This window comes from Haemorhous mexicanus, chromosome 13 (assembly GCF_027477595.1).
Source record: "Haemorhous mexicanus isolate bHaeMex1 chromosome 13, bHaeMex1.pri, whole genome shotgun sequence".
Taxonomy (NCBI): Eukaryota; Metazoa; Chordata; class Aves; order Passeriformes; family Fringillidae; genus Haemorhous; species Haemorhous mexicanus.
Window position 1 is genome coordinate 9394941 of NC_082353.1, and position 12946 is coordinate 9407886.

The 12946-nt window shown below is 37.4% G+C and overlaps 1 protein-coding gene across 2 annotated transcripts in view; it reads left to right on the forward strand.

Annotated features, from left to right (window-relative positions):
- Nucleotides 1–12946, forward strand: part of NEDD4 (NEDD4 E3 ubiquitin protein ligase) — a 51352-nt gene that overhangs the window by 12847 nt on the left and 25559 nt on the right. The window contains exon 5 of one of the 2 annotated variants that reach the window (XM_059858302.1): nucleotides 302–355. In XM_059858302.1, coding sequence (XP_059714285.1) covers nucleotides 302–355 — 54 coding nt within the window. Of the gene's footprint in view, nucleotides 1–301; nucleotides 356–4668; nucleotides 6596–12946 lie in introns of those variants that run through there. The other variant, XM_059858301.1, reaches the window with a different exon arrangement.

Below are 12946 nucleotides of genomic sequence, written 5' to 3' on the forward strand. Positions count from 1 at the left end.
CTGCTTTCCTCAGAAATACTTTAACTCTGGGAGAAATGTCAGATTTTCAGTCTTGGTGTTGCCTCCTTTATTCTGTGAATGTTTGAAAGCATGTGCATGGATTTAGAAATAGTTTGGGATAGTACCAGTTATGGTACTAGTAGAAATGCATTGCATAGTAGAATGGCAGCAAGGTATAAATTTGCTGTTTAATAAAGACCTTTGGTATTTCTTTCCTCCTACATAAACACAGAGATTTTGCTGAAGACAAGTGCTGGAATTCAGTACAAATGTTAATTATCACTGTACTTCTTTTTTGTAGGTTAATCCTCAGAAACACAGACTCCTTTTTGAAGTATTTGATGAAAACCGTTTGGTAGGTCTTTTTGTGTTAACTTTGCAGTGTATTAAAGACTTGAATGAAAGCAAGTCCATCAGGATTGAATGTGGGTAAAAAACCCACTCCAAACAACCTTAATTTCTATAATAAAACCTAAAGCTAAAGGCAAACCTGATTATTTATTATTACATTACCACACTCCTGAAGCTTTGAATCGGTTATATTAGTAATGTAAACTTCTAATGTGCTTTAACTTATGAAAGCATCATTCTTTCCTAGTGCTGTTCACATCACAGGACCAAATTCTTTGGTGATATTGAAAGCTCTGCATTAGATGTTTATTTTTCCCTACAAACAAAGCAGTATTGAGATGTGCTGTGAGAAGCTTCTTCAGTGTGTGAGGAGTAGTATCAAAGAAAGCATACATGGATTTTCTTTGGAAAGCTCAAGAAATGAACAATGGATTGTGATATTGTAGATAGGTGTCACTCTGAATGGCAGGCCACTGGTGAGATAGGGCTAGCTTGTGCTTTTATCTCAGTGAAATCAAAATTCCTCCTCTCACCCAAGCTCTCATTTTGTGTCCAGATGTCTGATTACCTGTATTTGTTTGTGTGTTTCATTGTGAGTAAGCTTGTAGCAGTACAGTCATGACACTTGGCATCTGTTTCACTGATGTTCCTTGTCACTAAGATAAATACCTTTCTCTTCTGCAGGAGTTTGGAACTAATGGAAGGGATTGAGTGCTCTTGCAGGCCAAACACAGTTTCATTCCAAAGAAAGGATCTCTTTGTGCTTGAGTAGTGTGTTGGCCATGAAAAACATTTTTTCCTAAAATGCATGTGTTCAGTAAACCATATGAAGGTGCTGCTCTTCTGAGGTTGGGAAGAGTGAAAATGTGTGTAAATATAAGTACAAACTGCCTAGAATAATGAGATTTAAGAAGGAGGAGGCTTCTTTCTTGGTTATAGGCATTACGCAGTCCCCAGACCATTTACTGCTTAACTGGTGATATTACCTGTTCCAAGTATTCAAAATATGATGTCTCTTTGATTTATTTAAGAGCAGTATTAAAGGGAATCACAAGCACCTGTCCCTACATGGGAGGTTAAATGTGGATTTTCAGGATGCTCAGATTTTCATCTGGATGTAGTATTATGGGCTAGAGCATATCCCTAACCACCTCAAAGTACTCTGTGCGTTGCATGTCACGTTGGAGCGTTGCTGCCACCACCTGGAAGCCACGAGGCATGATCAGAGAGTAGGATTCTTATTTTTTGGGGGGAGAAGGCCAGTGTTTTCTTTCTGTTTTCCTATAGAACTCCTTCACATTCTTTCTCTAATCTAAATATGTAAGTTTTTTGAGCTGTTTGCTTATGGAGAGGAACCAGTTAAATATTTTGTTGGTATCAACTGGGAAATGGTGCTTTGTTTCTCATGCATGATTTTATTTAGAGAATAAAGTGTCATGACCTCATCAGTCACTCTCTAGTTCTATAATAAAATCCCTATATTTTTCATTGTTTCCATCTCACTTGGTGAATGGAACAGCCCTCTTCAGCTTGCTCTCAGCAACTGTTTATATCCCAAAAGTCTTGGACTGTTTTAAGTAAGATAAATTGTTGCCTTAGCTATGATTGTTATTTAGTGTTGACAAGCTCTCCCACTTCTATTAATTCATCCTCACATGTCAAAAATCAGGTGCCTTGCTAAGTAGCTATGATCAAAAGGTGTTTCATCCTCTGTTATTTTAGTATTCTGTTCTTTTCAGTGTTCTTTCATCTACCTGTTGGATGACTGTTTAAAGTCTAAATGTGAGCAATCTGGTAAAACTGAAATATTCTTGTATTTGTGTCCTCCCAGTGGTTAATTTCCTCTTTACAAAATCTTCTCTCAAGTGCTTTTATTCCCTTTAACTTTTAGGGATAAATGGAAGCCAGAAATACCTGCTTGTTTTTAAGAAATGTGTTCTTGAATACCAGCCTCAAAACCTTTCTTCAGATTTTAGGGTAATTTTCAGGTCTTGCTGCATTGGTTATATCACCAGTAGTCACAGTTTTGAAATCTTGTAATAGCTTTAAAATTTTTCAAAAATCACTTGTCTTGGATTTGGTAAAGGAATGCTAAATCTTGGTTGTTCTTCTGACTTGCAAACCCTTGGTAGAATAAAGGGCTTGAGTGGTTTGCAGAGTCTTTAATTATGGTTGTCTTTGAAAACACACTAGAAAAATGTCAAGAAGAACATTGAGAACACTTCGGAGATGAATCAGTGAAGAGACCACACCTCTTGCTATCTGTCTTACAGTACCTTGCCACAATTTAAGTATGTTGCAAACTAAGTGCCTAAATCTGTTATTGATACTGAAGAAATCAATGATATTAAGTTTTGAATGGAACTATTGTTATATTTAAAAAATACTAACTTTTAGTTTTATGCCAACTCTAATTCATCAACACTGAATTTAACACTTTAAAAGCCATTTTAATTGCCTGAGAAAGCTGTAGTTAGCTGGCAATACCTAAACAGGTATAACTATGGAAGAGAAACATGTTGAGAAATTTTGCTGGAATCTTAAGCCTTGAGTTACCAAATTATGTCAGTTTATTGATTTTTTTTTTTAGCATTTCTTTAGTAAAATTGAACAAAACATTTCAGATCATCCACTGGGGGAGAAAGTAATGCTTTTACTAAAAAAAACCCAGCACCTCCAATGGTTGCACTTCACATCACACCAACATGTTACAAACTGTGCCACTAATATATTTATTCTTGGGCAGAGAAAAAGCCTTAAGAAATGCATTTTTTACTCTTTGCTCACATATCTTAGGGTCACTTGCTGATGTTTTTGGTTTGTGCTTGGTTTGTTTGGTTTTGTGGGTATTTTTTACTGTATTGCTTGAAGTATAATGTAACTTTTTGAAACTGACCAAAAGAACTTTCATGGTATTTTCCTTTCCTCTTCTCTCCCCATCCAGTCCCCACCAACATATAACTTTAGAAGAAGTCCTGTTGGTTATAATGAAATAAATGAAGTGTTGTATTTGTTGGCTTTTTATGAATAAGCTAGTATTCATTTATTGCTGCATTCTAATAATGGAATTCAGGTAATGGAGGTTAAGTAAGCCCTGGAGTATAATTAGAAAACAAATTTGTTGCTTGCAAACAAGGTACTGTGAATTTGATTCTTGGCTCTTTTTTGGGAAGGAGGTATAAATGTTAATTTTACTGCCTTCTAGCTTAAAATACAGTAAAGGTTAAATAAATATGAAGCAGAAAAACTCCTAGTAGTATGACCTATAAAAGTATAAATGGCCTAGTGTTCTCTTCTGTTTGTACTCTTTCAGCAGCACTAAGTAATTTCACGTTAGTGCAGTAGCATTCAGTACTGCATCATATATGGCTTATGTATTCAAAAGTACATTCAAAGCAAAATGGTTTTGTGTTTTTCAAAACAAAACCCACAACAGAAATCCCACTTAACAGCAAGATTCAAGATTGTCTTTTATCAAAAGTCCCACTAGGTGCCAGCAAAGGACCTCTACAGATTATATGAGCCAGTGAAACATTTTGTAGGAATTCTCAATCCCTTTACTCTTGGAAGAATTGACAGTATGTTGACTTCTTGACATGCTGACCATTTTATTTTAAAAAATGAAAATTAAATAATTAGTTGTGAAACTGTGAGGCGTTTTGTATATAGTGACACAGAATAGCTTTCTTCTGTAGTTCTGTTTGGTAATGCTTTTTGTCTGTGCATACTTAGTTCAGTGTTCTAAATTTTGTGTAGCTGGTCACAATCTGCAAATCACATTGAACTGTAATGAATGTGTCCTTACTCTGGGCTTCCAGCAAATAAGATGAGGTAGTTTGATTTGTAAGAATAATTTTGTTTCTTTCTACCTTTAGCAGCTGTAGTTAGAAAAGGTCAAGCTAGAAATAAAAACAAATGCCAAATTATTAACCAGCAAAACTTTTTTTGGCTCCTTTTCAGTTGCACCTCATTTAAAATTAGGAATTAATAAGCACAGAGGGTTCTACTATGTCCAAATCTTTAGAAAGTGTGACTGCTTAGCAGCATGTGGATTGCAAGATAATGCCAGATTGCTTTCAAGTTTTATTTAAATAGTGCAAAAAAACATTTTCTTAAGGGAGAGGAGGCTTATTTCACTAGTTTGTGCATAATTCAGACCTCAGCTGTTTGCTATCATGGTTACTATTTGGAAATTCAATCCTGGACTTGATACTCAATTATATGGGACTTCATTCCTACCAACTTCCTGTAATTCTAAACCTATGGGTAAAAATATTAGTAGTCATACGCTGCTGAGGAAAGTACGGACACATTGACTCAGCTCGTGCAGCCGCAGCAGGCGTTGCTGTTTGCAGCTTGCAAGTTCTGGAAGCCTATTATAGCATTCATTTATGCAAATTCCAGAAGGTGTGATTGAAACAAGGTCAGCAGTGTTTGTCAGCGTGTCGCAGCTGAGGTCCTTGGAACATAAGTGCTTTTTAAATGAAGGCGTTCTGACTGCAAGCAATAACGACGGTCCAGAAACTACAGTTCAAGGAATGGCTGACTTATTTCAAGAGGTACTTTCTTTTAAAATGCTAGTATCTTGTAGAAATTAGGACAAAGACGGCGACTTTTATGGGCTTTTACTGTTGCAGTGTACCAGCTCTGGGTTCTGTGCAGCTGCCTGTAGCCTTTCTGCTGAAGGATCTTTGTGGGTTTCATTTGCTAACATGCGTGGAAATGAGAACAAATGGCACGACGGTTAAGATTGCATTTTGCTACCCAAAGAAGCAACACAGACCCGTTATCAGAAACCTCTGAAGATTTTTTGGATAGGAATAATTGTGTGTACTTCAAAAAATCGCAGAGTTCTGCACCTAGCTTTACACAAGTGAAACTAATTCCTAGACAAGCTGCTTATGCACCTGTAGTGCAACAAGTAATTAATCAAGAGAAAAGCACAACTATTTCTTCACTGCAAATAAAAAAGAGCAGTTCGCTGCACATTTCCTTGCAGTCTAGGAAGCAGAGTGGATGTTCTAGGTTTGGTGATGCTGTGGCTGCTGGTGAAGACACTTCATTCATTGGTATTGGTAGTGAAGGGAGCTGCGGTGCAGGAGCCGTGTCTGACCATCGATCTAATGACAGCCTTCTGAGCAGTGCTGCTCTGGGCAGAGGCAGCCTCAGCAGCATTGCAGCAAGTGACAGTGGCTCGTTCAGCAGTGCTGGCAGTGACTACGGATCATGTGCAAGTACCACAAGTGATGGAGGTTCATATACTAACAGTATCATCAGTGACAGTGGCAGTGGCACTCTATGGACAAGTGACAGTACTTTCTGTAGTAGTGTCGCACATGGTGACTCTTCATATAGAAGCACTGGAAACAAATGTAATCCCTCCAGGAGCAGCTCATCTCAGGAAACACTGTACAGAAGTAATACTACTTTTGACCAAGATGCTCTGTCAGTGAGGAAGAAAACTAAAATTCCATTGCGACGTTGTTCATCACTGGTTATTTTTCCTAGGAGTCCTTCCAGTACTCCTCCAGCTTCTCCAGTAAGCTCAGGTCAGCTACCACACAGAGGCACCTATCAAACATCTCACAAGCTGATTATTTCTCCTAGTGAGCTGGCACAAAAGGAAGATCAGACCATTTCCAAGGGATTTCTTTCAACAGCAGTCAATGGACTTAGACTGTCTAAAACAGTTTGCTCTTCTGGCGAGGTCAGAGACATCCGACCACTTTATTTGAATGCATCATTACAGGACAAAAGTCAAATTTTGAATGGTCCTCAGCAGGCAACTTGTGAAGAAGTACCTGATGGCTTCTCATGTGTTTCAGTTCATCTTACACAAGGAGCATTTGCATCGAGCAGTGAAATGGTTAATGGCTCTTGCAGTCCAGAGTTAAATCTGAACTCTGGTACAAAATACCCTCATTTAAAATTGGAACGTAGCACATCTGCATGTCTGCCCTCAAAACCAGATTCAGAATATCAGATTAATATAAATGAACTAGGAAGACCAAATGCACAGATGAGCAAAACTCCCCATATTTTGCAAAGAAGTGTTTCCTTGGAAGGATCACGCCAAAAAGTTTCTTGCTGCTTATCCAGCCTTAAATACAAGTGTCACAGTGCAAGGACGTCTCAGTTGCACATACAGTTCAAAGCTGGGAATGAAGGAAAAACAACTGGTGTTAGGAAAAGATATGGAACCTCTAAAAGGGAAATGTCTAGCACTTTGTGGAGGCCCCATAAGGTGAGTGTTGTGGTTTATAGAAAAATGTGATGGTATCTTAGAGTTGAAATTTAGCTGGAAAGTAGTAAAAGTTTGCAACCAAGTGCAGTGATTTCATAGTTTCCTAATGGTGTCAAATTGTCACCATTAGGAAGTTAATTTTTTTAATTATCTGTAGCATTGGGTTTTAGATTAGCTTCTTAGAATATGGGACATAGGTAAATAGGTGTTGCTGTGAAATAAGTGTGTTTAATAGATTTTTAAACAATAGTTTGCTGTTTACATGAGCTCAGAGGAATTTTCTTGACTAGTTATGGAGACATGGGAGTCATTTAAACTTCAGATTAAATTTTGTAGATATAAACACCTAACTTTTCAGTAAATTAATAGTAGTTACTGAAGTTTGCATATAAAATGGGTAAAAATGAGTGATCTTTTAGTTTTATTTCAGATAGGCTTTGTTTTACAGAACAGCTTGTTGTATGTAGGATTAAAGATAAGTCATATTTGAGCACAGAAACTGTAAATACAATTTTTGTTTCTGTATACACCCTGAACCACAGGAATTTTCAGTTTCCTCTCACTCTTTTTTTCCTTCTTCCAACTACTATTTCAGCCTGAGCAGTACTGAGTAACTTAATACCTCTTCCAACAACATTGCTGTTCAAATTACAGTACTTGGGTCTAGAAGGCTTATATTCAATATTTTTTTTTTTGGTAATGAAATTCATGTCCAGCTAAAGTGCTGGTAGAGGTGTCTACTCTTATTAACTCTTGAGGCAGTTAGTAGAGCATAGGCCACATGGAAGGTAGATTTTAAGCCTCGTTTAAATAGCATTGTGAGGACTTAAATTATATGAGTATTTTTAGTTATGAATGCTGATAAAAATACAACAATTGATGGTTACTAAAATGGTTTTAGGAACTCGTTCTCATTGATTTGACACTACTACCATAGAACTAATATGTTTGTTTAAGGAAAGGGCTTTTTGCCAAAGACAATTATGACCATCCCTATCTAAACTAGTAAGACACCTTGGAGGTGTTAGCCTGGAATTTTCAGTCTTTTGTTGCCCTTAGAGCAGTGCCTGGTGATTCTACACTTCGACTTCTTCAGTGCATTTTGTTTAGAGCTTAAAAAATGCTCTTTCCTTCTTGGGAAACTGTGATTTATGCTTAAGATTCTATACAAAATTCACAATGGAATACAGATAATCAGTATTCCATTGGAATACAGATATATATGTGTATATATTGTTTGGTGATTTTTCTTCCCAAAATCTTGCAGTAAAGTGAGGGGTAGAATCCACAATAAGCACAAACAGATTAGATCCAGGCTGATTAAAATGTGTCAGTTATTTTGAAAGTATATTGTGAAAAAAAAGCTGAGTCATGCACTTCAATTACATTTCTCATCAACTTGCACTGCTGGTCTTTGTGCTTAATGGCAGCTGATATGAAAGATAATCTGTATTTTAATCCAAGTTCAGGATTGGACTGTTAGCTAATATTTCCAGCAAACCTCCTAGGACACTGGATTGGCTGTAGTTTGTTTCAGTTCCCAGGAGCAGTGTTTACAATGGATTGACATAAACATCAGGTCCAAAAAATTTTCAGTCCTCAAATGGCTATTTTCAGTTTTTATGTAAAACCAGTAAATAGGTAAATATTCTATAAAACATGTTGTCAAAAAATGTAGAAGCTTCCTCCACCAAACCAAGGAAAAACCATAGCTGACTTTGCAGCAGTTCAGTAATTCACTGGAATAAAATAGATAAATACCATTGTATTTGTTATTAGTCTTTGTGACCAATACAACAGATTCTATGGCAATCATTTAATTACATAGTCCAGTTAATTATCATGGTGTATTGTGACTCATTTAAAAATAAACAACTCCCAAAATATTTCTCTTGACTCCAGTTAGTCTGGCCTAGTATATTGATATGCTGAGTCTGGGTTCAAATTTAACAAGTTGATACTGGAGTAGCATTTAGTAATGTCAGCTATCTGTACAGGGCAGCCATGAAATCAAATCAGTGCTGTGGTCAGAGACTCCAGAGGCTGAAGCAGCAAAAGGTCTATGCATTCTTTTCTTCCATGCCTTGCTACCAGCCTTCAGCTACCTCAGATCACATTTCCTGCTTTCCATAATCAACAGCTTGTTAAAGGCTGGCTTAAAAAAAATCAACACCATTTCTATGACAACTGGCTTTGGATTATTTTTAATTAAGTTACAAAATGGGGAATGGTGTTGGCCAGTGTGTGACTGCTGGTCTTTACTGGAAACTTACTGAAGAGGTTCTCTAATAGATACTGGAATTTCATTTATGCAAAGCAGGAGAAAGAAGTCCATGGTTATAGCGTTGAAGGTTGTTCTTGACTATGCTTTTCTGCTTTAATGTTTTGGATTTTTCATTATTGTTTTGGGTTTTGGGTTTTTTTAGTACATCTGTCTCTGCTTAGGGTAGAAATAAATCTGCAGCTAAAGCATTTTGGCATCACAGGTGTGGATTGGGAGACTAGGAGTAAGGGAACAGGTTACTTGTCATTGTGCATACATAAAGTCCAAGAGATACAGAGAGAGGCAGAAACAGTGAATACAGTTCCACTTCTTGGACAACTGAAACTTCTAAAAAATTAAAAGTTCTGTTAGTCTCTTCTACACATATAATATCATGTTGACATCCCTGCTGACATTAGCTGTTCCTTCCCCATTAGCATCACTCTCTGTTGGATAATGTGAATATTGTAAATGTATATGCAAATCTATTTCAGCTGCTGTATACCTTTAAAATAATTTCTTATACAATTGAGGGAATAAATTGTGTTATAGGCCTTTCAAGTAAATTTGCTCAAGTTTTGTCTCTGGTTATTGAAATGACATGTTTTGAGGCAAAAAAACCTTCAAACTTCAGAGATGGTGTAAAATAACCAAATTGTTTTTCTACTGTCAGATTCACGTAAGGGAAACCTTTTAGTTGGAACTCTTGAGCTTTTTTCACCAAACTCTGGAACTTTGCCTTCATAAAAGATGCTATTTGAATCTTGCTGTACTAAATTTAAATTTAGTTAAACAGTGATTTGAGGGGGCTGTGTGTGGGGATTTGTCTCTTGAATAACTCCCCAGCTGATCTGAACATGCTGAGAGGACCAGAACCTGTGTCTGGAAGATTGTGATTCCCTTGATAAATGCTGCACCACAAGTTAGTGCTAGATAGTCTGAGGTTGTTTTGTCTCTTGCGTTCTCCTTAGGTGTAGAGCTTCTGTCACAGCATAACTCCCTCCCAGAAAACTGTGATCCAGCCAGAGAGAAGTGCCAAGAGAAGGGAAGGACAGCTGTGGCTCAGCTCCAGCTTTGCACATGGAGCAAAGGGCTGCATGTGTATCAGTGTCCCAAATCTGTGCAAGGAAGTAAGGTGGAAAAGGAGCAGCAGAAGCAGAAGATTATGGAGCCAATACAAGGCAAAGCACAAACTGGCATCACTTTGTGCTATTGTGCTATGCTAACCTCAGAATCGAGCAACTTTCGTATTGTTCAGTATTGCATATCTGGGAGGATCACATTACAGGACCATGTGGTGCATTGCTGTGTCATGGTCTGTCAGTTCAGTCAGGGAGAGTTGGGCTTGAAAGGAAGGTTGTGTCTTTCTGAGGAATTGTGGGGGTGATTAGGTTAGACTTCAGTCACATAGGAATGTATGTGTTGTATCTCAGACAAATTTTGGAAGCTGAAGTATACATCAATACATTGAAGGGAAGACGATGGAAACTGTGTTAATCACAATAATGAACAATTTATAATTAGTTGTGGGTAATTTCCTTCTTCTGTGCTTTAATGACCTGTAGTGCATTGATAGCTGGTACTAATTTCTTCTGGTTTTCGTTTTTCTTAAATGGAGAGTTAAGTTACAACTTCTTCTCTACCTTTCTTCATGCTTTAGCTTTTGATTAGGAGTCCTTCTTCAGGGGAAGAAAAAGATGGCAACAAAGAATGGGATAGATCTTACAGTCTGCTATGTGGATGCATTAGGAAAGTAATGCAAAGGAAGCGATCAAATAACATCATTTGGTAATAACTTGATCCCTGAAGTTTTTCAGGTTTCACAGGTTGTATTTGGCAACTATGGCCCATATGTAACTTTCAGAATATCATCATACTCTAAGGAAGCAGATACTTGAATATACCAGTATATTAAAGTTCTAGCACTTTGCAGTCCTCAGCAAACATTACATGTACATATTAAGGAGAAGTTTTATTTGGTTGTGCTCTGTGGAGATTATGATTAGCCTAATTCTGTTTATAGTCTGCAGCTGAACTGAATTTGGGCAGGTTTCTCATGCCAGAAAAAAATGGGGAAACTAAGACTGCAAAACCATGCAGAGCAGGCCTCCTGAAACAGCTTATGTAAATATGTAATTATCCAGCCTTCAGGGTGATTCATGTCCTTTTAATCTTCCATGAGAGAGTGGGTAGCGTTGATGCTGTGGCTTCTTTAATGTTGCCACAAGCTATAGTTACTCTGTTTTTTAAAATGTGGTATACCTACAAGAATGTGTTAAAGTAAAACTTGTTCACAGGGCAAGCTAGAGACATTCTTCCTTTATTCCTCACTACCTGAAGAACTTGCAGGCTTTTAGGTATGAGACATGATCATTGCTTTAATTTAATTTTATTTTTCCAAATAGGCAATTTGGAAATCTTTGTTGAAAAATGCCAAGTATTGCACACATGAAAAGCAGCTAATGATGTGCCCTTGGTGATGGCCTCTTATACTGGTCAGGAAATCATTTGTGTTGTGGGGAAAGACTTGCTGAAAATGCCAGCTCAGATCTTGTTGACAGGCAAATAAAAGCTTAGGATTTATTAGGGAAGAAATAAACTAACAAAATTAAAACCACAATTATGTAATTGTGCAGATCATAGGTGCATGGCATGTATTTTTCTGATGGTCCTTTTTCAGGAAGTGTGGATAACAGAACTGAAAAAAGAAGGGTTGCAAGATTGGGGTGAGTTTTATGTAAGGAGAAACACTAAGTAGGCCAGGGGGTTTTCAGCTTTGGAAAAAAAAAAGGTGATGTAGAGGGAATTTATAAAATTATACTTTAGGGGAGGTGAATTTTTCCATTCCACTTTAAGAAAGATGTTCTTTTATGTGTTGCTGAGCAAATTCTTTCAAGATTGGCATACCAAAAACAGAAATGGATTTTAAGAAGCTAGGTAACTTGAAGAAAGGTCCATCAAAGGGTATTTTCAATATGTATTTTAATGTCAGGATCAAGAGGTCCATGACCACTTATTCATTGGAAACTGGGGGTTGTATCAAAGGAAGTACTGTTCTTAATTGCCACTATTATTATTATTATTATTATTATTCCTTAAGCATCTGCTCTTGGCCATTACATGGAAAGGATACAAGGGTAGGCAGAGTGTTAATCTGACCTCCAGGCTCTCTGGTGCCTGCTCAGCCTTTGCAGCCACAGAGGATCAAGTGGTAGAAATGCTCTCCCCTCACCCTTGGCAGAGTGCTCTTCTGTGTTCCAACACGTGTTTTCTCATCTTCCAGAAGTGGATGAATTTCACAGATTAAGCAAGTAAGCAAAACTGAGTGGCCTTTTCAGTCACTTGCTTGTGACTGACTTTTACCCTTGTCTGAAGGGGACTGCCCTGCATTTCTGTGAAGTGTCTCTGTTTCAAGTGTACTTTTTTCCTTATTCCCTGTGACGAACAGAACATGCTGATTTGGGAATGCAGCCAGCAAAATGTTTGTAGCTCATTGCAGTGTTAGTTTATGGATCTATAATCATCTCTGTTTCAAGAGAGTGCATCATTCTTTTTTTCTGTCAGGATAGTTTACAATAAACTGAAAAGTCTACAGATAGCTGCAATTATTGTTTGAGACCTTGGGCTGCTTTCAGCTGTATCAACTGTAACATAAGCAAACAGAATTTAAGAAGGACATCAGCAAGTTCCTGGCTGAAATTACATACAAACTTGAATTGGAGTCATTGAAGTTAGGGCGTATTAAAATGCAAATGAGACACTCTAGCTACTCAGTCAGAGGAATGTGGTAAGAAACACAGAACTGGATTCTTCAGACCTGGATGATTTTTCTGGCAATCAGGGATTTTGCTAGCATAAGGGAGATGGCCTCTTTGGTAACATCGAAGTACAAGGCCTTTTAGAAGGAAAAGGAATTCCAGAATTTATTATGAACATAACTTTTTTTTTCAGGGGAGTTTCTACATTAGCCAGTTATTCTACTAATTGTTGTTTCTACTAAGTTTGTTTTGGGACAAATATTTAGCTTATTAGTGAGAAATCTGAGGTGGTTAACATCTGGCAAATTATAGGCTAATAAAACCATGTCT